A 25151-nucleotide genomic window follows, 5' to 3' on the forward strand; every position below is an offset into this window, starting at 1 on the left:
ATTCCAGTAACTTTCGTGACTTGCAAAATAAGGAATTAGGAATTGACTTCTTGTCATCAATTACAAGCACTGATGAAGAAATAGCAAGTATCTGATAGAATGCACACTGTCTTTTAGCTAAAGATGTATACCTTCATACTGTATAACTTGAAATATTAGCTGCCCTTCACAGTGGCTGTGCAACGACTCAGTGTCAAATGTTTTATTTTTCTGTAATTCTATATTGTAAACAAAAAAGTAGTGTAATAATCATCTTGTTAATCTAGTAATAACCTGAAAAATACTCAAATGGGTTTTCTTATGGATTGCTTATATAGCTCAGCAGGCAGGCATCTAAGTATTTTTTGCTGTCATCTCTGTAATGAAATCTGTAGTGAAATCATAGTTAATGGTACTTAATTAACTATGGTATTATTTACTGGGATATTAAATATAATAAACAGTAGATGAGAATTAACATTTCAAATATTTCAGCTGTGTACCAATATAAACATGCCATTATTATTTAAAAGGAGAGGAGCTAATACTTATGATCAATGCTGTGGTATTGCAATATGGAAGAAAACCTCTGAGTATGAAAGCCAAGAAAGTCAATTTCCCATCAGAACAATATTCTGAAATTTCTTTAACATTTTAGTGTATTATTGTGGTCCTGAAGCTGATGGTGAATTTCATGGAAACTACAAAGAACAGAATCAGTCATCTAATGTGCATGTGCAAGACAGCTGGTGGATCAGACCCAGTCAGCGTGGGTTCATGAAGGGCAAGTCCTGCCTGATCAACCTCATCTCCTTCTATGACCAGGTGACCCATCTGGTAGATGAGGGAAAGGCTGTTGACAGAGTCTACCTAGACTTCAGCAAGGCCTTTGACACGGTCTCCCACAGTATTCTCCTGGAGAAGCTGGCAGCCCATGGCTTGGACAGGTACACTCTTTGCTGGGTTAAAATCTGCCTGGACAGCCAGGCCCAGAGAGTGGTGGTGAACGGAGTGAAACCCAGCTGGTGACCGGTCACCAGTGGTGCTCTCCAGGGGTCGGTGTTGGGGCCCATCCTCTTTAATATCTTTATTGATGATTTGGATGAGGGAATTGAGTGCGCCCCCAGTAAGTTTGCAGATGACACCAAGTTGAGGGGAAATGTCGATCTGCCAGAGGGTAGGAAGGCCCTGCAGAGGGACCTGGACAGGTTGAATCGATGGGCAGAGGACAGTGGGATGAGATTCAACATGGCTAAGTGCTGGATCCTGCATTTTGGCCACAACAACCCCATGCAGTGCTACAGGCTTGGGGCAGAGTGGCTGGAAAGCTGTGCAGAGGAAAAGTATCTGGGGATGATTACTGATGCTCACCTGAACATGAGCAGGCAGTGTGCCCAGGTAGCCAAGAACGCCAACAGCATCCTGGCTTGTATTAGGAATAGTGTAACCAGGAAGACAAGGGAGGTGATCGTCCCCCTGTACTCAGCTCTGGCGAGGCCGTACCTCAGGTACCGTGTTCAGCTTTGGGCCCCTCAGTACCAGAAGGACATCGAGGCCCTGGAGTGAGTCCAGAGAAGGGCTACGAAGCTGGTGAAGGGCCTGGAACACAAGTCCTGTGAGGAGCATCTGAGGGAACTGGGGTTGTTTAGTCTGGAGAAGAGGAGGCTCAGGGGAGTCCTTATTGCTCTCTACAACTACCTGAAAGGAAGGTGCGGGGAGCTGGGGGTCGGCCTCTTCTTGCAGATAACTAGTGATAGGACTAGAGGGAATGGCCTCAAGTTGTGTCAGGGGAGGTTCAGGTTGGAAATTAGGAGAGATTTATTCTCAGAAAGAGTGGTTAGGCATGGAACAGGTTGCCCAGGGAGGTGGTGGAGTCACCGTCCCTGGGGGTGTTCAAGGAAAGGTTATATGTAGTACTCAGGGACATGGTTTAGTGTGTAATATTGGTGGCAAGGCAATGGTTGGACTAGATGATCTTGGAGGTCTTTTCCAACCTTAATGATTCTATGACTCCACGATTCTTATATGAACAGAAGGTCTCATTGCAGCCAATGCATTGCTGCAGCCTCTGGAGGTTTTGTCTCCTTTCTCCCCACAAAGAAATCTACTCCTGTAATCAGAATACTGATTCAAGGCTTTTTAATAACAGATCAAATCCCAGTGAAGTCTTCCACAAAAGAGTTCTCAATTGGTCTAAAGACAGCCAGAGATGGAAGAACTGATTAAACTGTAAATCATTGTTTCTTTCCATCAATCAAGTTAAATTGCCAAAATCAAAGTTTAAAACCTACATTATAAGAGTGTAATACATTTGTAACCAGAGAACAAAAATCCAAGGTAAGCAATTTGCTCCATAACAATGAATAGGTGACCTTCATTGATGAAGTAGATTAGTAAATTAAGATGCAATATAGAAATGGAAATCACAGAAGAATGAATGAGGTGTAGACCCTGCTAGAAAACAAATATAAAATAGCTGCAAGTGGATCCAGTGTAAGTAGAAAGCCTCCATCATACTTTTCCAGGCATAGCAACTGTGGTGGTGATAACTGGCTCTAACCCTTTCTCAGATGAAAGTCATTGGCCATCGTATACACAGGGGTAGTGGAAGGGTAAGCATAACACCAGAGAAAAAAAGAGACTAGCAAGTACGAGAAAGATACTTAGGAAGCTAGTAATTTTAACTGCAGTCATAATTCTCTGATCAGACAGTTATACTTCAATTAGAGTAATAGTAAATTCTTAGTTTCACCCATAATCTACACGTTGTAGTACAACAAATTGGTGAAGAATGACCAGTTCAATTTGGATTCAACAGCATTATCAATTCTTAGACAATCCCAGCAATTAATCTCTCTTTGCCACACCAGAATTATCAGAAAAAAAAGTCTGGTTTTAGCTTAATTAATTAGATTGCATACATTAGTAAATACTACAGTTTGAGTAGGAAAAAATTTCATGCCTAGAAAAAGGGCCTCACTTGGCTTCTTAATCTATGTGTAACCACAATATACTTTCCCTATCTATTTTAAAACTCCAGGTAACCTGCACATCACAATAATGCATTTTTGCTTTAAGATAAGAGTGACATGCTTGACAAGCAAAAGTGTTATTAACAAGACACAAAGGTAGATAACATCATTCAAATATTCTCATATTTTATATAAAGTATGTGACAAGCTGCAGGTTACACCCCTTGTATCATCATTATGCCCACAATTATAATAAAACCAAATAGTGTTTAAGTGTAGACAAATCATGATATAAAATGCGTGGGAAGAACTGTGTTATATGAATACTACATTTGCACCTGACAGACTGTGAAAGCCAACAAGCTTCCTATCATTAGAATCAAACGAATCAGTAACTATTTTCTCCTAGATATTCAAAGCGCATCCTTTGTTGCTATCATATATGGGCTTAAATCAATGTTAGTGTGCATGTTCTTTATTTCAAAATAAATAACAACTCATTCATCAGACATACTGTAACTTTTTACTTCAGTAATCCCTGTATACTGAATTAATGTCTTAACCCTTCACTATGGGTTGCAGACTTCTTATTCCACTGCTAAAGCAGAACTATGATTTGATAGATTATGCAGTATATCCTGTATATATTTTGAGTTAGAATTAAGACTTTGATTTAGCATAGTCATAAAATAAATCAAATAAATAATCATATGAAAATAACCAAAAAGACAAAGTAGCGATCACTCTACTCAATCACATCATTTACAAACCAAACTCTATTTTCTGAAAGTTAAATTGACAACTTCTAGAGTAGGAATAAGGAGATAAATTGGATCTAATACAGTTCCATCAATTTTTCAGGATCCAAGAGGCTTGTCTTTCACAGATTTCAGTATGATGGATAGAAAAGGATGAACTGCAATCTGAACACTTGCCTAAATATTTTTAGCAAAAGAAAGGCTGGCCCCTGTGTTTTCTATCACAGCAGAACTCAACACAGTCTATGCCAGCTTTGTTTAGGGATGTAGTGAGCTTTTGATTCACTTCCAAAAACTTTCAAATGTCAATTCCACATTGATGGAGCTCTGAATAAGCAAATCTAGTGGCAAAACAAGAAGAGGAGAAACAGATACTATTTTTTATTTTATTTTATATAAATCATGTAACTTAAGTTATGTTAAAAACAGCAAATAGAAGAAAAATTCTTTATGCTCTGAAGGAAGCTAGCCAACAGCAACCTACGGTCCCATTCCTGACAAATGAATGGCATTCCAACATGTAGTACATATACTCAATAACTTTAATTTATATCAACAACATTTTTCCATTCTTAATCTGCAGTATAAAAGTATAAGGGAAAATGAATTTCTCAAGATACAGTCTTTAAAAAATTTTGAATACAAACACAGAGTGGCCCTATTCTCCATGGAAGAAGCCAAAATCTCTAGGTTAAAGTTCCTAAAAATTTTGGACAAGAAACCATATCGCTGGCAAAGTCTTCTTCTATGTGAGGGAGAGACAATCTGGATTAGGCTCGCTTGCTAAGAAGAATGCTCTTATTGATTAGGGAAATTTTTTATATCCTATTGACTGATTCTACAGAAACTAACAAAGGGATTCAGATATAGAAACACAATAAAACAAAAACATGGAAACCTGAAAGTTCATACTAAGCAGTCAGTAACATTTGGTTTTGGTTTCTTCAAACACTGTAAGCAGTCATGTAGTACCCGTCTCATACACTGCCAAAAATGCATGTGCCAACAGCTCATGTGAGAATAACCTTTATGTGGTGTATCTGAGAGAAGCTAGTGACCATGGAATACTTCAAACCCATAACTGAATCTACTAGAAGTCTTGAACTCTCCTATTTAAAAACGAATAGCAATGTGGTGGATTCATTCTTTTTAAAAACTTTTATAAAGGACATATTTTCTTTGTCCTCTTAGAGTATATTACTCTCAGGGGAAGATGCTTACTGACACAATGATGTTCAGCTAAGTAAAGTATATAATATTACAGGGCTCAGCTTATAATATTTACAATTAGTTCTCAAATTACCCTTTGTCACCTAGGAGACAAGAAATACTCATCAACTTTTCTTTAGAAAAAAATTTCCACACGATATCTTAACTTATTCAAAGCTTGCTAGTGTTGAAATATGTTTATCTTAATTTCATATAAAATAAACGGTTACACTTTCGGAAACATACTGATCACATAAAAATCATTTAGTTGCTAAAGCAGTACAAGCTACGTTGTACCAGCAAGCTCCTCCTTCTACCTATTTTTGAAGTCACTCACATAATTCTTAAACTCTTAAGCAATGTCTAGAAAAGTAAAATGGCTAGAGAAGAAACGGTGAGCAGCTATATCAGCAAAACTACAGCAGCATAAATAAAAATGTGCAGTCTCCTGCATGGAAACAGTTTTTCATGGCTATTTATCCATTCACATCTTTAAAATTTTTTTTTCCCCCAGCCACCCACTCATCCTCGACTTTTGCTAGATCTGTTTGTCATCATTTTCTGCCTTCTGTCTTCTAGAATGTGAATCCCACATTCTCAATCCCTTTCACCAGTACTTTACCTAAAATTAACAGCCACTGCCTAATTGATCCCAGTCCAGATCTTAGCAGAGACTTTTTGTCTTTCACTTACTGCTATTAGTTGTATCGTTTGACAATTTGATTATAGCATTCAATAATTTAACATCTCAACAGAATAAAACATTTTTTATTAGAAAAAATGTAATCTAGAAACTCAGAAAAAGTTTAAACTGCACAAAAGTTTAAACACATTCCTAATGCCACTGCTCAGATTTAAATTCCCAGTTGAAAGTGCTCAAGTACTAGAACTTTTTAAGAAAAGCTAATTAACATGTAGGAAAATTAGGATGTTTTCCTTTATCTCAACAGCTGAATGTCCTCAGCTAAAATGTCTTCAATTTTCAAAAACAATGTAAGCCAATTAAATTAGTTCAAAGAAAAGTAGCTTTCTTCACAGAAAATGGAAAACCTAAATGCTTACAGTTTAACAATCTTATGAGTGACTTTCAGTTGTTGTGATACCTTAAACTAGATACCAGTCAACACTCATTCTTAATAACTGGACAGTCTAATGAATATTTAAAATATTGTTTAGGATTTACAATTGAGAAGAAAGCAGACAAGATAGTATATGACAGTAGTGATTGACCAAAGCAGGCTGCTAGTCTTAACATCAGAAGTCTCTGAATCAAATTATGTTGCTCTTTTGAATCACTTTTGGATTAGCATCAACATATACTAAAAACAGTAAATAAGCTTTCTAAATGACTTTTATTTCTTCCTCAACCCAGTAACATACCAAAAATAGCAAAAGGCAGGTAAGTGAAAAAGACAGGCAGGGAAGTTCCTTCCCAAGCAACATGATCTTATTTTAAACTAACTTCAGAGCTGGCCCTGCTCCAAGCCATGGATTAGACTAGATAACCTCCAGAGGTCCCATCAAACCTAGCTTATCATTCTATGTTTCTAAACTTGTGTGTTGAAGAAAGGAATGTGATGTTGGAAAAGCACATTCAGGGAAAAGCAGGAAATGCACAATAATAGCCACAAAAGAGGCTAGAGAAGCAGCGAAAGAAGATAGCATTACTCTCTTTCCTCTGCCTCTCCTCATTCTTTTGGATTTTTTTTTTAATCATTTTATTAAACAAAGGAATGAATTACATTATTACTTTCTCTGAATAATAACTGCAGCCATTGGAACTTTTTATGGATTTGCCACTATGATTGCAGAGAGGAAGACAGAAGGCCTATGAGAAGATAACACTACCACAAAGTTACACAGCACATCCTATGAATAGAACTTACTCATAAACCTAAAAGGTGCTTCTTCAAAGAGCACTATGCTGTACACATGTAACTTCATTTAAGTCCAGCTAAAACAATCACAAGAATTCTTTTCACGCAACAATTATACCTTTATAAATAGTGAATTTAGCTTTTCATACAAAAACTATTTCAAATGACAATAGTAAAAACTTTGATTAATCCTTTTTTTTTTTCCAACTTGAAATGAGTTGTTGATAGAATCTTACTGAAAATATACATTCAACTTCACATTTTAATAAACAAATTCTGATCATTTGCCAACTTACATAGCTCCATTAGTGTAGACCGTGTCACTTCCTTCCACGTACTGAACCTGGGCTGGGTAGACATGCTGTACCTGTTGCACAGTCTGCACTTGTTGCACCTGAAAACAAGAACACCATAAAATTGGGATGCTGTCATAAAAAGACTGAAAAATTACATTTACTAAGGAAGAAAGTGTCCTTTGTCCACATGTATGCCTTTTCTTATTTCATTTTAGCCATGAATAACACAAGCCTTAATATACTTCTTAATGTACTTTAACACACAGCTTAAATGTGCTACAATAAATTTAGAAATATAGGTTTACAACAAAATGATTTAGATCTTGTTCAACTGGGGTTAAACTACAGTGGTTTAAGTTTTTTCTAGTAATGTCTTGACCCATAGGTACAATTACGGATCAAGAACCCCACTGTGTCACCCTCTTTCCAGAATATCAGCAGCTATAACATACTTCAAGAAAAACTTTTTATAATACCAATGCGTTAAACAAGAAGAAGCAGTATGGCATTTTCATCTATATTGCTGAGAAGGTATGCCTGCCTTGCAAAAGTGTATCACTGGTCACAAGACTACTCCTTTGACTCATATACTATGTGAAGCAGTTCAAGGTTATGAAAATTTCCTGTCCAGTCTTAATTTTTTTCTTCTGCAATAGTAGAGATTAAGAAACCCGTATTTTTACATGATATTGTCCAGAGAAGCCATATTTCAGTGGTGCTAAACCTAAAAGAAGCAAAAGGATTTAGAGACTTCTTAGACTAGCACAATATTACCCTAGAACTGAATCAAGAAAGTGACAATGCACATATTTATTCAATAGATTTAATATAAACTACTTGTGAATGACTGCTGTTTTTCTCAGATATTTTGTTATGAGGCAAATTCAGCTTGATCCAGTTGCTCCTAAGAACAGCAAACACCATAATCCCAGATCAAACTGCATCTCTTACATTTGATGGATCATCTCTAAGAGCTCTTTGAGAATATCCACATTGTCATACCTTCACTCCACTATATTCTAAAGGTTTATTTAAATAAGCACAATTTTCTTAGTCTTTTATAGTACTGCCTCAGACTGTGAAAGGAAAACCTAGGTTTTGCACAGAAAACTTTTCTTAGGTTGGTATTAAAATTCTGAAAACAAAGGCAACAGTGTTTTGAATCCAGCTTTACTAGCATGATAGCAATGGTGTGACATAATATGATGATTGAACTATCTATTAAAAGGCACATTTTTCTGACTTGCTATGTAAGTCACTATCTACATTGGCACAAATTCCTGAAATACGATTTATTCACTTCAAAAAAAAAAAAAAAAAAAAGACTATAAAGATATTTCTAATTATTAAGATAAAGTGTTTATGTACTTTACTGTGAAACATATGTGCCACAGACTACAAAAGTTTTAAAGCTTGACTCTAAAAGTATTTCTTCTTCTCAGGTGACTGTAGTTCTATGATGACCTGTAATCAATGGGAGAGTAAGAGTCACTGTTGAGCAGAGCACTGAACTGATCTACTTAACCTATACAGAGAGAAAACATCTTTAAAACAGACTTTGTTCTTAAAAGCAGTAATTTGTCACCTTCCATGTAACAGATTAGTTCCATTTTCTGTCCCAGTAGTACACCAGTGGAAATACTGGGGAAATGATGCAATTATCAACATGCTTCTGTCCAATCTCTCTGAAAAATCCTTCATTCCCTGCTCACACGCAGTGAATATGGCTTACTCCCTATTAAAAAACTAACAAACAAACAAAAACAAACAAGCAAAAAAAAAACACACTGTGTTTTATTAATAAAGGGAATTGATTTCTTCCCTAAAACCTCCAAACAGTTACAATGGAACTTACTATACATATAACTGCAACATTAAAAACTTCCTGTCAGTCAATGCAGGTCACGTTCCCATTCTATACAAGCTATTATAGTCTTGTTATAAGAATATAATACTCTTGGATGCAGGCTGCAACGATTTCATAAACTGTGGATTCAGCACAGTGCAACATCTGTAACATGGATCTGAGAGGATACTGCAGGAAGGAAGTGGTATAGCGTGTATCAAAGCTCAGACACGGAACTGAAAAATTTCAAAACATATTTAATTTCTGATTTGGAATGAAAAAACACCTGTTTCATTTTCCACAGAACAAAAAAATAATTAAAAAAAAAAGTTTAAAAGAAAGTTTTCATTGAATAGTTTCAAATTTTCACCAATTTTTACATATATTATCTATGGGCCTAATATGCAGTACTGCCAGAAATATGACTTTATGCAAATAAAACAACATTTTTTAAATTGGCATTTAAGAATGGTTAAAGTGCAGGGCTAATAAGAACATCTAATCTTCTTTTGTAGATAAAAGTATTTTTCTTTTAAATTTTAATAATGAAGTTCAATAAAGCCAGATTACAAAAAAGAGTTATTTTGCTTCAGGTTCTCCAAAACTCAGTACTGCTAAAGTTAAATTGATTGTATTGCAATACACTGTATTGCACTGTATGTACCTCTGACTTTCTCTACCTCAAGGCTTTTAAATATTTTTCCTGACAAGGAATATCAAATAAGTGACCTTTAGAGTGGCCTTGCATTTGAAAATTCTGCCATGCTGAAACTCTTTGGCATGTGATACTTTAAATTCTACTTTTATTTCCTATTTTACTTCATTTTGGGAAAAATGTTTTCATTAGAGTTTTATTAGTTTAAGTGCCTGTGGATTTTTTCTTTAATCTTCAGGGACAGGAAGAAATCAAGTGCATACATACACTCTCCATGAACACACCATTATTCGAGAAGAATTTAGCTATGAAGAAACAAAATACCAAAGGAAAAAAAAAAATAAATTTTTATGCAAATTGTAAAAATCATTTTGTCTTCTATTTATCATTTTCCTTGCACATTTTATTAAACAGGTTAAGGAATTGCATTAGATATGTTCTTTAGTTTTGGGGCAGAACAGAAACTGAAGATCACTGAGAGAACATTCAACAGATACCTAAACCAAAATGGCCTACTTGCATAAAAACAAAGAAACAAAAAAACAGCCAACACACACACAAAAAGCTTCCCAATAATTTAATTAAATGATTAAGGCTGAAAACAGAAAACACAATGAAATATTTATTACAAAGCAACAGTACTCAAGTTCACAAATTTTATGTTTGTGGGGTTGACTGGTGAACTAGTCATGGGAATTGTTATTATAGTCTGGCCAGAAAACGGAAAATTAACTGGCTGGCATAGGAAATAATGAGTTAAATAGGGTCAAACAGAAGATCATTCATTCCTCTTGCTTCAGTGATTCTAGCCTGGAATAACTGGAACAGGATTAGAAGTACGCAGCTGAAATGTTCCAAGAGAACAAGAGGAGAATGAAAACTTATTTTGATATACATGTGTAATTTTAATCACTAGTTGAAGAAAAAACAAAAAGAAAATTATATTGTTAATGATACTATCTCAAAGGAGCAAATGAGGGACTAAGTCGTATTATATCTATGAGTTTGTCAACAAAGGAAATTGAATAAAAGCATACGGAAATACAGAAAATACTTTTAAGCATAAAAGCAAAATTTAAGAGAAAATTCTTATTTGAGATTTGCTGATGTTCAAAGCACTAGTAATCAAAGAGTAGAAAAATACAGTAAAATATATAAGGATTTTTAAACCACATTTAAAAGAGAACACAGAATTGTTCACAGTGCCTATCCCAAATAGTTGTATATGCATCTTCTGTCCTCATATACAAAAATAATGTTTCTACTTTCATTAGTATGGATTACTTTTGGCAAGCAATATATAAATAGCATATGCTGTAATATTCTAAGCACATTCATATTTATATAGTGCTTAATGTCAGCTCGTGATTACGTTTTTCATATGCTAAACATGATTTTGCATTGAGACTAATTTTGATTACCAGAATTCTGCATCTTCAGTTTAATGAAACAATTCTTTCTAAAGGTGATGGCCATGGTGTATGTTGACTACAAGAATTGCTTTGTTCAACTTCTGATGCATTGATATACCTTTGTAAAACAGATTATATGATTATTTTTAGTTTTATTTCTCCAATCCTTCTACTTTGCATAACATAAACTACTAAGTGCAGTTAATTTTTAATCTTTAGAAACTTTCTGCTCTGTGTTAGAGCACTTGTTGAAAAAACAATGATACATTACTGAAAAATCCCCCCTATCTGAGGAAGCAGACTGAGAAAATTCCTCAGGCTATTAAGACAGTTTAATTATACTCCCAACATTTTGGTCTTACCCTTGTTGCTTTTGGGTTACACATGTATATGTTTGTCCCCTCACCATTCCCCTCTATTCCATCTCAAGAGTGACTGTTGCTGTGCTGCATATAAATAACTGCCACCATTGCAATTTTTACCAGAAGGGAATTCTAGGTTTTCATTAATGGTATCTGTCTTTTTTTTTTCCTTTCTGTTTTGAAGTACCACAGCAGAGCTTTATGAAAGCCATATATATACTAGCTATATGCAAATTAGGGATTTGTTTAGTTGAAAGTATCAGGGGGCACTCTTTTGTTGTTTGCTGAAAAGACAGGATGCTTCAATACAACACAGCTGTAAGAGAAAGGCTTTCATTACACCCTTTCACTAATCCAGTTGGTTCTTCTGCGCAAAAAAAGTTAATTTGGAAAGATACAGCATACATTTTGTGGGCAATGAAAAAACACTGATACCATGAAAATAACCCCAAATTCATACAGGCATGAGATGTAATTTAAGTATGGTGTACAAACAGTAAAGCAAATGTTGAAAATAAAGATCTCACAGGAAAAAAATGAAATATTATACACAGCTTTAATATTAATTAAAAATTAATCTAAAATGTTCTTATTCAGTAAAATGTGTTAATAAATTACTATAAACATGAAAAGAGGAAAGATTCAGCTTACACCAAACTGTTGTACATACACAAATACATGTTATAGTAACTTAGAATTAGCTAAATTCAAGAAGTACCCTATTGCTTTCGTAGATTATATTCATATAACGCTATAAAATGAATGTGAATATTCACATATTTTGTGGATACAGCTGGCATTATTATCAAGTATGTCTTTTATAAGCCATACAAAAAAAAAAAAAAAAGAAGAATTGAATATTGTATATAGTATTCACCTAAAACCTTCCCTCACACTTTCAACATTGGTAACTTTGAACACGCAAAAATAATAAGGCCTCTATCTCCCATCTAAATAATGGCATAATCAAATTAGCATTTGTTTCTCCTGATTTTCTTTAGGCAAATTGACCTGCTCCTAATGAATATACCTAATGCCGAATATTTAGGCAAATGCAACCTACACGCAGAGAATTCTTCAGGGCAGATCACACCTACAGTTTCCTCTACACAATGATTGTTTCAGTGTTTGATGTTCTTTTTTTTTTCCCCCCTCACCTTACAGCTGAAAGTACCTATCCCACCCACATTCTTCATCACATTTCTCAATGGCATAGCATGTTCACATCTTCACTCTTCCTTTTCTCCTCACCATACAGCCACATCTTTTAAAATTCCTAATGTTTTCTCAATAATTCTATAATCTATTTTCTTTCTCTACAAATAAGTATCTCCCACATATCATGTTTTACTCACTGCAATACTGTCTATATTGACTGGTCTAACATTCTCGTTGCCTATTCAATGCCTGCAAAATTTTGCCAAACTCCTCTTCCTTGCCTGAGTTGATCCACTTAACTTTTCTTTCTGAAACATTGTGTTGATTCCTACTGGCAGAGTTGGAGGCAATTGGAAAAGTATAGTCTAATATTACCATGAGGAAAAATCATCCAAAATACTGATAGATTACTGAATGCAAGGGAAAACTCAGAAAGCAGTAGTACTAAAGAAGATGTAACAGCTGATCAAGGGCAGTTTTCCAAACTTGCATCCCACCACCACAACAACGATAATAACAACAACAACAACAACAACAATAATAATAATAATAATAATTAGTTCTCATTAAGGCCTAATAAGGCCAAAACAATAAAACAATCCACTCCTTGGCTTCTGCCTTTTGACATGAGTATTATATTGATAAATTGGAATAACTTCAGAAAAGATACAAACAACAGGTGACAGAGATAAATGTGTTAATTATGCAGGAAAATAAAGAGCCAAATCTATCCTACAAGTTTGCAGAAAAGCAGCAATTTTACACAACCAAAGTTTATAAATACCAAAGCCATGTGCATTGTTCATTTTCTTATGAAAAAAATATAACAGAAATGCATAGAAGATCCCATCCTTACACTTAATCAATTCAATGATTAGAACTAAAATACTATAAAGTATCCTGTGTGCCACTAAACAGTTTCCAATCTTCAATCCATCACAGTGATCAGTATTCACATAGATCAAATTCAATATGTAAATTAGACCACCATATATTTAAGATATTTGCTTAAATAAACAACTGTGTAGCACTACCAAATTGCAGTATTTTATCTAAAAAGCTGAAATACAGCAGTAACAAAGAATAAATCAAATAAGCTACGTCCAACAAGTATCTGTCATCATATGAGAACATAAAAACATGTCAAGTTATCCAGATCATATTTCATAAATAAAAAGAAGTCCTGTACTTTACAGTGCTTAAAAAAATAATTAGCCAGACAAAATCTCCTATAAAGAGTTTTCTGAGTTGAAGCATCACTGAAGCATCAATTAAAACTTAGTACACTACTAAAGAACCTCTATTCTAATCAACATGAAGTCAGGAGAGAGCTGTACAATAGTTTGAACTCAGGAATATACTTCATACAACTATTGATTCACTAATGGTGAATTCTGAGCAAATACACCAAAAGACTTAAATAACATTTTTAAGTCCAATATTAATGCTTTGAAACATTTTTGTTTTAAAAAAAAGCTTGCATCCTAAAAGATACACGAACATACAAGCAGAAGCTATAGTACTGAAAGGCATTTGAAATGTAGTTTGTACATCAGGTAGAAAACGTTAGAAAAATGTAGGAGTGTGTGGAAAAATGTTACAAAAGCACATACCACCAGGAAAACATATATCACCTGGAATTAAACTTGATAAAATGCCGAAAAAATAATTTAGGGAACAGTATTTCACTGGCAGAGACAGACTACACTATTTAATAAGTTATGTCTAATTCTCAAATTAGTGATTTTGAAATTAGTGATTTTTGAAGTCAGTTTTTGATGAAAACCAACATCGGTTGTCACCTAGAGTACTTGTCACAGAGACAGCTAATTTCTGTGTAAACAGGAAAAATCTTAGACAGTTGTTACTGCTTTCATGTTCAGTCCCCTTTTTCAACCTCACAACTTTTTCTTTTTTCCTTCAGTCACCAATCAAAGCTTGTGGGTGCTACATAAGTGAGTGACAATCTCATGTAACAGAGGTGTAAACTGTGCTGGCTGCTACAAGTCTTTTCACTTTCCTGGCAAATGCACATTATGAATTACATATGGTCATACCACAAATACTTTCATGACGTTGTATAAAGATCTGCAGTGAATCAAGGCTAGAGATTAATCACTTTACATTGCAACATTTATATTGCACTTAATTGGAACTCAAAACTAAAGGAAAAATGATACAGCCAGCAATATCATAAATATACTCATTAATCACGATTCAAAGGAATAAATGTAATATTCAGAGATATAAATTAAATTTTTACAAGTTATTAGATAAAGTACCTACTTTAAAGTACCTACCTCTAACCTACTGTTAGAATCATGTATGCTGGTGCTTGTCAAGATACTCTAGTTCAAGGAACAGACCTTGAAAACAGACTGCCTTTCTAGGTGGCTACTTTAGTTCCAGCAAAATAAAATCATTAAAGCAAAGCAAAACAGTTCATTCAGCAGCCCCGTACAAAATCAAGTTCTTTACTACATTGTGAAGAACTATCCCTCAGGATTTTTTATTTCTTCCCAAAACTAACACCACCTACCTGTTGCTGAACTGGTACTTGCTGTACTACCTGCGTGGGCACTGCTGCTTGGCTAGCCACAGATGTCTGTAAAGTCACAGTTGAACCTGTATCCGACCCAGTCTCTGATGTCTGCATCGTGGTCTCTGAATAAAATTAAGAAGTAAAATTAAAAGGTTAGTGCATTTATTTATTTATTATTTTTCATTTTGGCACTTATTTTGGCACCCTAATTTGGGGGTTTTGTCACTTAGCCTAATTGGATATCAAAATCAGCTAATATGAATCTCAGTATTAGCTAAAAGGCAACCTTTCCCCTGCTAGCATGAGTTATTGCAAATGCTTTCTATCTTACTTTTTTCATACTTATATTTAAAATATCTTTTATTTACATATGCAGAGATATCTCACTTTGTTACTTTAGAAATAACTCAAAAATCAGCAGCAAGTAAAGTCTTCTCTAAGCTCTTAACTGGTCATCATTCAAAACTTTTTATTTTCTTTCGTACTGAATTATACTAAAAACTCTATACAAAGTTTAAAGGTAAGCTTATAACACTTCACAAAATGAAGGGTTGTAATCTGGAAAGCAGTCTCTGAAAAGCATTTAACGAGTCACAGTGAAAAAGCAACTCAAATACCCTTCAGCAGAAAGCATTAAAGCAACCGTTGTAGTTGTAATCTGAGAAGAAATACTACCACTAAAACCATAAAGTACATATGCAGTAGAAAAGCAGCTACAATTGTGACACTGACATTTTAAAGGGAACAATAGAAAACTGGATATAATACAGTGAAATGATTTGCGAGACAAGGAAAATGCTTTACAACGAAAACTTTATCAGAAAGACAACTGAGGATGTCGTTTGCTCTCACAGGAAATTTATACTGGGAACTATAGGGTTCCTCAATTTTGCACAGAAGATATAGCAATACAATTGACTGGAAAACAAATCAACAGTAATTGAAAGCCAGGAAGAAGACTGTTTTGTTTTGTTTTTTAATCAGTATCTTTTATGCAGTAGGTTATTAACCAGTGAAAATAATAACTAGATGAGGCAGTTTCTTCTTCACCTGGTACCTTCAAAACAGAAGGCTGTATATTTCTGTGAAGAATTACAGTAAACAAATACAAAACAGTAATCTCTAAACCAATCACTATCTAAAAGCCTTACTTAATCCGTATTAATCTATTTTAGCTACAGAATATTTTGGCAACCCAAGTACCAATATCACCAAAAATGAGTAGCGTTACTATCCAGGTTTCTTTGAAGAATCTACAGATCTACTAATACTTACAATGCCCTAACCAAGTAATTTTTTAGTTTAACCGAACAGGGACAGATGGCTGGCAGGGAAGAAGGTACACTTTAACCTCCCCCAGACAAAGAAGCCTCCCCCAAAAAACAACCTACAATATTTACTGAAACAAAACCATAATAAAAAATGTATCTATTCAGGGGCATACTATTTCATAGTAGGAGGAATTCATTATTGCACAAATAAACCTTGGAAGCTCCTCAGAAAATTCAATATTCTCCTTGCTTGACTACTGAACCAGCTGCAATAACAGATCTTCCTTTCAAGGCTGGGTTCCAGAGCAGTTTAAGCTGATTTAAAGCCAGGTTTTTGCAGCCCCTCCCTCTGACTGACTGTGCATTCAAATGTAGTCCATGCAGAGCAGGAAACAGGCATATAAATTTGGGATAGGGACAGGAGACAGGCAGGACTTTGCCAGCTGGGAACATTATTGGCTTAAACTTCACTGAGCCATGTCTATAGTGCATAATAGATTTAACTGCTTTTCCAATATTCAGAAAGGCTGAAAAATTGTTGATCAAACTTGTTCAAGATTGATCAATAAGCTCTAAGTTACTATGATGGCTGAACCCTGTACCTCTTTCAAGCCTGCCTGGCAAAAATTAGGATACAGAAAGAAATGAAAAACTAAACTTCACAGACAATGACTGAAATATTAAAAATCCTAATTAAATTAGGATTTAAATTCCCAATTATAAATGGATGTCCTCAGGATAAATACACTTACTGTGAAACAGTAAATTTCATACTTTTCTTTGTGTCTAAAGAAAAGGCAGTATAAAATCCAAAATAGTTATTTATCTCAAAGAACTGTGCTACATTTCACATATCAGTCTATCCTAACTGAAAACCAATAGTTTTGCCCTTAAGTCGAATATTAACAAGAGCATTCAACTTCCAGTAGTAAAGTCCTGAAAGAAAATTTTATTTATTTTCTAATATGCAATCATTTTTAAAGTTTCTTCAGGTAACTTAAGTCATTGTGCCACAAAGGCCTTAGATATTAGACCAAACTCCTCCACAATATAAATGTATGATCTTAAATAAGCTCAGAGTCAAAGGTTCGGAAAACTATTTTTTGCAAAGAAAGGCAAAATGTGAATTTATGTTTTATACACGTATGCATAAACTTATAAATGGAAATAATAATCATAGCACTGATTATCATACCTTGTGAAGAGACACAGCACAATGGGATAGCAAGTGCTTTTGGGGGTTACCAAAACGTAACAAATGACATAATAATGGCAACATACCTAATGGAATACTAATAAATTGAATATTTTAGGTTTATACTAAACACTAACACTATCTTTTAAACACTGTAACCATTTTCTAAATTTGAGCAATTCAATTTTTACTTATCTCTTGCTCAGCACCAAGTCACTGCTAACAAGAAAGAACCTAGGCTGTACTAAGATCTACTTCTTAAAGGAGAATGCAATGAAACTGGCTGTTACAGGAAACTATGAACTTTGGTTTGCATTTAATTCATTTACAGATCTCATTTCTGATCATCTCAGATTCATTTACAGATGATCTTTCACTTTCTGAAGTCACGAGATTTTGATAAAGAAATATTCTTACTATTTTAAAAGCAAAGTCACTATTAACAACGACTATTTTTTTTGTATTGAAAATATTTAGAAAAAAAAACTTTCCTGTTTTGCATAATGTCCTGGTTCCAGTTAGGACAGAGTTAAGTAGCTCATAGTAGCTGGTAGGGTGCTATGTTTTGGATTAGGATGAGAAGAGCGCTGATAACATGCTGATGTTTTAATTGTTACAGAGCAGTGTTTACACCAGGCCAAGGACTTTTCGGCTTCTCGCTCTGTCCTGCCAGCGAGCAGGCTAGGGGTGCAGCAGGAGCTGGGAGGGGACAGACCCAGGACAGCTGACCCAAACTGGCCAAAGGGGTATTCAATACCATCTGACATCATGCTAAACAATATATAGGGGTGGCTGGCCGGGGTGGGGGGGCCGGCTGCTCGGGGATAGGCTGGGCATCGGTCAGCGGGTGGTGAGCAATTGCATTGTGCATCACTTGTTTTCTTACACATTATTATTGTTAATACTATTACAATTATCACTATTATTATTATTATTGTTATTATTATATTCCTGTCTTAATAAACTGTCTTTATCTCAACTCACAGGCTTCACTTTCCCGTTTCTCTCCCCCATCCCAGAGAGGGAGGGGGGAGGGTGAGCGAACGGCTGTGTGGTGTTTAGCTGCCAGCCGGGTTAAACCACAACACATAATCATATCTAAAAGTCATTGGGCAATTTTTTTCTTATTATGGATCCTGCATAAATATAGAAAATTAAGAGAAGACAAAAATGTGTAGTGCAGACACAGTGCTGCCTGGTAAAAGCTACTTTTCAGCCAATTAAGAATTTAAACTTTTCCAAAAGTATCAAAACAACCCTGTGGATATGTCTATTCAGTTAGTGATGAAGCTCAGCCCTTAACTCATAAATCATATGAACTTTTGTCTCAGCCCATTGCCTTCAACTTGATAAAATCCTTCAGCAGTGAAGTAAAAAGAGAAACAGCTCATATGAGCCAGCTGGAGTTCACTCTTACATGTTACCCAGGCAAAAACATTGGTAGGCTGACAGAATCGTGGAAATCAAAGGCTTAATGTTAAGTAACTTCCTAAAGCATCTCTCTGCTATATAAATGCACTTCCAGTCTGTTTCGTGGCTCAGTTAATAGGGTTATTTTAAGCCACCAGTTCCAACAAACACTTATACAAGGCACTGCATGTCCATCTGGAAGCAAAAGTGAAGAGTCCAAAAGAATTAAAAGGCATTATTTCATAGCACCCTTTAGCTTCACTTGACTGCATGTTGTTTCCTGGTTACAGTGTACAAACATGTCAATCACTGAAAGGGAGGAGGTGTGCTGCTGTAGTCAAATAGAGTTGTGACTGGTAAGAAGCCGTTCCGACACTGTTAATTGCTATGTCACGTCTCACACCGTACTTGATCATTACATCTGCAATTCAAGATGAAATGCAATTAGAGGGAGGTTCTCTAATCTGAGAGAGGAACCTAACATCTTCCTGTCCTTGTGGCAGTTGTCATGGAGTGTGCCTGACTGCCGTTAGTGCCAGCCCTTTTAGAAAAAGGAAGCAGCTTTCTTACAAGAAGAGAGGATACCCTGCTTGCAAGCCAGCCGTCAGTCACTGTGGAAAAGCCTTGAGATGGGCAGACCACAAGTACCACTGACAGCTGACAGCCTGCTGATAGGCACTGTGGGATGCTGAACAGGGGTAGTCGAGAATCAGGTACTCTGCCCAGTCCTATAGGAGAGTGTAAAAAGTCACATACGAGATCTTACAGGGACATATGAGAGCGGATCCAGGGGTACATGGGACAGAATCCCCAAGGAGAACTGCAGACACTCCAGAGGACCACATGGCCTGTCCTAGGACTACCCATGACACAGCTGGCACTACGACAGTGACCTGCCAAACTTCAGACCTCGTCATTTCATCCACAGGGCAGGGAAGCTGTGTAACTTGGGTAAACTGCACCTATGTTTCAAAACAAAGTGTTTTGGTGACCGAGCCCATTTCGTCTTTACACTCTCAATTTGGTGACAGACCCATATTTAAGCTTTCAATTTGATGTGCTTGTCTACCTCAGAATCATAGTTACATTTTTCTTAATAATCTGATAGGCTAATTGGTAGCTCTATAGACTGATTTATCAGTAAGTAAATGAGGATGGTTACAGCATGGCTGGGGAACATAAACTTTGCTGTTTGTTTTCCCTAAGCAGAACTAAACCTAATGATGTAGTATTGATTTATTCAATAGCATTTTTTTTCATCATTCTGCTCTAAGTCTTCATCCCAAATGCAATTCCTTACTATACCACATTATACGTGATTGACTTTCCTTTGCAGATGCCAGGTAATGTTTGAAAGTAAACTTTTATCAACTTCCTATTCACCATTAGTTTTTGTAACTACATGTTTGTGAGGCAGTCAGTGTAATTCTTTTACATTGCATCAATGTTATATGAACACTTTTTGATAATCTAGATGGAGTCTCTCCATTTCTCACTGATGCTACATGTAAGTACAGTACTGTATATTACAGCAAAAAGACACCATCCTTGCCTAATGGGAGTCAGGTGTATCACAAGCAACAGATCCATGTTTGACAAAGATCCTTTTTATTCTGGCTAATTAAGCAGTTGGACACACCCACCTGTTAATGGTTCTGCTTTGTATAGCCAGTGCTTGCTGTATCATGTGAATGTAAACCAAATAGGGCACATTCTGAAAGAAGGCTAATTAACCCCTCCAAGTGGGAAAAAGTTATTGCCCAAGCCCAGCTGCTGAACGTGACAAGATTAGTATTTCTTCAGTCGAGCGGACAGTACTCAGGCAAAGCTACTATGCTGAAAATTAACCTTTTCCTGCATATTCTGTAAAATTTCATGTTGTCTGTTAAGTTCCCCAGAGATTTTTTAATACACTGAAATTCACAATTGGAATCCTTCTGTTTTCTAGACTTGAAATATCACGGCTAAATAGTTGAAAACTACCTAACTTGAACAATTAGTTATCAAGTAAGATTGTTAAAATGTGTCATATTAACGATTAATGTTTATCTTTTTACTGGACTGCTTCACTCTGAACTAATTGACTTTTTTTAAAGCTATTAGAGTACACAAAGTTTTGTTCAGCTGCATATGCCTTATTGCCTACACAAAATGATATAGCAGGTTTTAATTTAATGCAGAAAATAAAAGTCTGTTATTTACTTTCAAGTGCAGCAGGAAATTTCTTTCTTCTCCTCCAGAAGGCTAAATAAAACATCCCAGAAGGTAAAGTGAACGAAATCTTGTAATCCTACACAATAGTGACAAGCTTTTAATGGTCAGAATAAAAAGCTAATCTTCAGATCTTATGTATTTATAATGTTGAAACACCAATATACTCATTAAGAATTTCTGGCCACATAATGTGTTTCACAATAAAGGAAAGCTTCCTAGAACATCTAATTTCAACATGTAATACAGAATGCTTGGTTCCTGAACAACAGCATAAATTGAAACAAGACTTAATAATACCCTAGAGTTTTAGATAAGAATTCTTTCTTAATATTTGTGCAAACATAAATTTTATGAATAACTGCCTTCAAACAAGAGATATTGAATGAATTACAGGGAAACATTAATTTGTATTAGCAGTAAAGCAGAAGGCAGTTTATACGTGCTATTCACAGTGAAAAAAAAAAAGGAATATTGTAAGTAATTTTAAGATATTAACGTATTTTCATGTCAGAACACCAATTTCTTACTAAACGTTGTTTGATCGTTTGCCTTCTCCCTGATTCTTAGGGATACCAAAGTAGGCAGCTAAACACTGAAGATATAAAGACTGATTCCTAAATATTTCAGTTAGCAACATGCATTTCATTACTCTTTTCAGCTTTTCAAGGATATATGGGTAGAATAGTGGTTAACTGAATGGCACAGAATAAAGTATATAACCTGATTCTCTGGATTCACATATAATTTCCAGTAGTACAACCCTACAATAGCAGAGTAACAGCAAGAGGAAGTATGGAAATACACACAATGAAAGGGACCAATGAAAGTGGTAACAACTCCACCAAAAACAAACAAACAAAAACCAAAAAACATTAACAACATCAAAAAGCAATGTCATCAATTGTCAAAATGAAATTCCACGTTTCCAGCAGATCACAGAGAACAAACACATGGACACGTATGCTGAATGACTACATCATGACTCTCATTTTGATCGACCTACTAATTTTACCTGTTAAAACTCCAAAACTGTATTTACCCTTGGTGGGTAGCATATCAATATTACACATCAGGCCTACACATCAATACACAACAACAAGAAGGTTACATTCACAAACAACAGGACAAAACAAAACTCCTGAGGAGTTTCTTTTGTTGTGGTGAGACTATCAAGTACAACAGCTACAAGAGACAAAACTAACAACTTATCAAAAAATATTTTAATTCTATTATCGGGCATTGATTTTTCAACTGGAGATTCTTTAAGTGGGAAAACCTAGGTGATGCTCTCTTTCATCCTGCCAATGATGTGAAAGGGTGTGAGGAAGAGGGCGCTGATACTGCGTATCAACAACTGGCTGTAGAACTAGCGTTGGCAACAGCATTTGGGGTTCTGTGACCATGGAACTCTGTTCGATGATCAACATCTACTTAGGGAAGATGGCATCTACCTCACTAAGTGGGGGAAAAGAATCTTTGCCAGCCAGATAGCTAACCCCATAAGAAGAGATTTAAACCAGGAACAACTGGGTTACCAGCAGTCCTGTAAGGGTTTGGTGGACAGGACTGATAAGCAAAGGGCCTGGCGTGATATAAATGAAAGGCAACGTGTAATCAACAAAACAGGGCTTAAGCAGGGTCATCTCAAGCATCTGCAGGCAAAAAAGTCCTACAAAGCACCATTATGGAGAAACCACCCAGAACCCTGGGAAATTAGTATGCTGGGGTATCTCTCTGAAGTGCTTGTACACTAACTAAGGCACATAGCATGGGGAACAAACATAGGGAATTAGTCATCTGTGTACATTTCCAGGACTATCATCAGTATTGTAGAGTAGAGAGAATTCCTTATACAGTGCTTCTTTATCAGTTCTTTTGCATTTTTCTTAGTGGACATCCTCTCTCCACCCCACCCCCACACTCCCAGAGTCTCTTTTACCACTGCTTTGGTTAAAAAATTGCAACGTTTTTTGTTGAGATTAACAAAAAGTAGTTTTATGATATTCTGTCCTGGGCCACGGAGGTGTGGAGGGTGGACATAATCTAATACTTCAGGCACTGACTATCACCACTTGAGATATTTTGCCTAACAGCCAATGTTTTCTGAGGAAGAAAGTGAAAGCAGAGCTCCACCTGTAACAGATCATTCCTCTCACTTCTGTATTGATGATATGATACTGGAAGTAGATTCAGATTTCACTTCAGAGGTGAGTTGGGTTATTTTTTTCTAATGTGCTGCAATCCTTTTGTCGAAAGAGAGTGTAAGTAAACATGATACTAATGAAAGAAAGGGAGAAAATTTGATATGAAAATGGAAATGACACTTGTTTTCATCACTCAGTAGATCAAAATATAAAATGAAACAGGTAAAGCATTATAGTCATTGGAGCAGCTACTTAACAGAATGACCAGTTTTTACAGGAAACAGTTTCTGTTCTCTGTGCATTACCTCCATGTTACAAATTTTCTGTTGTGATGCTTCCTGTGATATTTTCACAGAATGGCTGAAGATGGAATGGACCTCTGGAGGCCATCTGGTCCAACCCCCTACTCAAGCAGGGACACCTAGAACAGATTGCCCAGGGCCATTTGGACTAAAACAAATGAGCAAATTAACCCAAATCCTCTCTATATTGGAATATTTGTAGGCTTGCTACAGTGATAATTCTATGTAATCATTTAAACTATTCCAGGTTGAATGGACTGGATAAAATCTCACCTGTTTCTCCCATTTTGTGAGAGAAGGATGTATGTCTTGCAGAACAGCAGATGATTTAGTGATTACCTTCTCCTGTTAAAAACGAAGGGACTAGATCTATCTTTCACTGGTGCTTTCTTCTCCTGTAGTGTGGAGGCCCACTTATGAAACACATAGTTTTATTCTTGCCCACACACATATCACAAAACTGTTGCCTTTAAAACAGAAAAATGAAAATATCTTGTCTGACTTACACCCAGACTCCTGACTAGACTATTTGATTTAGAATAGGAAGTGTAGTATTTTGTCTTATTTGCTTTCTTGGAATAGTCTGCAACTATCTGACAGGAAACAAGACTGGAAAGCAGTTTGTAAACATGTAACGTCCTTCTGAAGAAGACAGAATAGACCAATATCTATGTAGTGACACCTTAAGGTAAATAGTGCCTTTGGGCCAGACTGGTCTTGACCCTCAAAGAGGTGTTCAAGTGCCAGTGACATCTCATGAAAGCTGGAGAAGAGAAAAAAGTCTCACTTTTGCTCTAGGTTTCCTTGTCCAAGAGTCCAGAAGCTTGGCCTTCTTGACCTCAGAGACTAAAACCTACGAATGACTGCGGATATCAGAGCCAACAATAACCATTATGCTTATGGGACTGTACACCTATGACTTGAACAATCTTCAGTGAGGTACAGAATAAGCCAAACTTTTGTGAACTGAATTACTTCAGTGCAAAGCTCCTTTACTGATCACACTCAGACATGAATTACCTGGAACAGTCTGGCAGGGCATGTGAACTCTTCCTTGACAGCAGAGTAATTAACTCGCCATGGAGCTGCAGTCAGCTCAGAACACCTACATAGCTTGCTCGTTGCTGTCCGAAGTACATCATGTAGATGTGTCCTTTGAATTGCCACAACTGAAATGCATTTTTAACTACTTCAAGGAAACCACAACTTTCTGGTGTAAGCAGTTGACCAAATAACTCGCAAAGACTGGAATCCCAAAAGATGAAACCTATCCTCGAGGAATTTTTAAAAAGTAGTATTTTGAATAACTCTGTGTCTTAAACCAACACAGATTGATGTTTTAGGACATCTTACTTACCAGGAGGTTTGTATGTTTTTATGCTATAATCTGATATATTTTATGGATCTGCAGAGAGCATCCTTCTCCCTTCCACTTATGATTATTCCTGGCTTGACAGCATTTGCTATAGTAGCACATATGTCTCTGCATATACTTAGGAAGTTCTGTTTTATGTTTCAAAGAGGATTTGTAAGGACTGAATGGTTTAAT

At 35.9% G+C, this 25151-nt stretch overlaps 1 protein-coding gene across 13 annotated transcripts in view; it reads right to left on the minus strand.

Moving 5' to 3' along the window:
• Positions 1 to 25151, minus strand: part of RFX3 (regulatory factor X3) — a 123792-nt gene that overhangs the window by 48012 nt on the left and 50629 nt on the right. For 10 of the 13 annotated variants that reach the window (XM_080574442.1, XM_080574443.1, XM_080574439.1 and 7 more), the window contains 2 exons: positions 15064 to 15188; positions 7092 to 7189 (listed from right to left, as the gene is read on the minus strand). In XM_080574442.1, coding sequence (XP_080430568.1) covers positions 7092 to 7189; positions 15064 to 15180 — 215 coding nt within the window. In that variant the 5' untranslated portion in view covers positions 15181 to 15188. The other 3 variants (XM_080574433.1, XM_080574432.1, XM_080574435.1) reach the window with 3 other exon arrangements.

The sequence above is a fragment of the Anser brachyrhynchus genome (genome assembly GCF_964034855.1).
Source record: "Anser brachyrhynchus genome assembly, chromosome: Z".
Taxonomy (NCBI): domain Eukaryota; kingdom Metazoa; phylum Chordata; class Aves; order Anseriformes; family Anatidae; genus Anser; species Anser brachyrhynchus.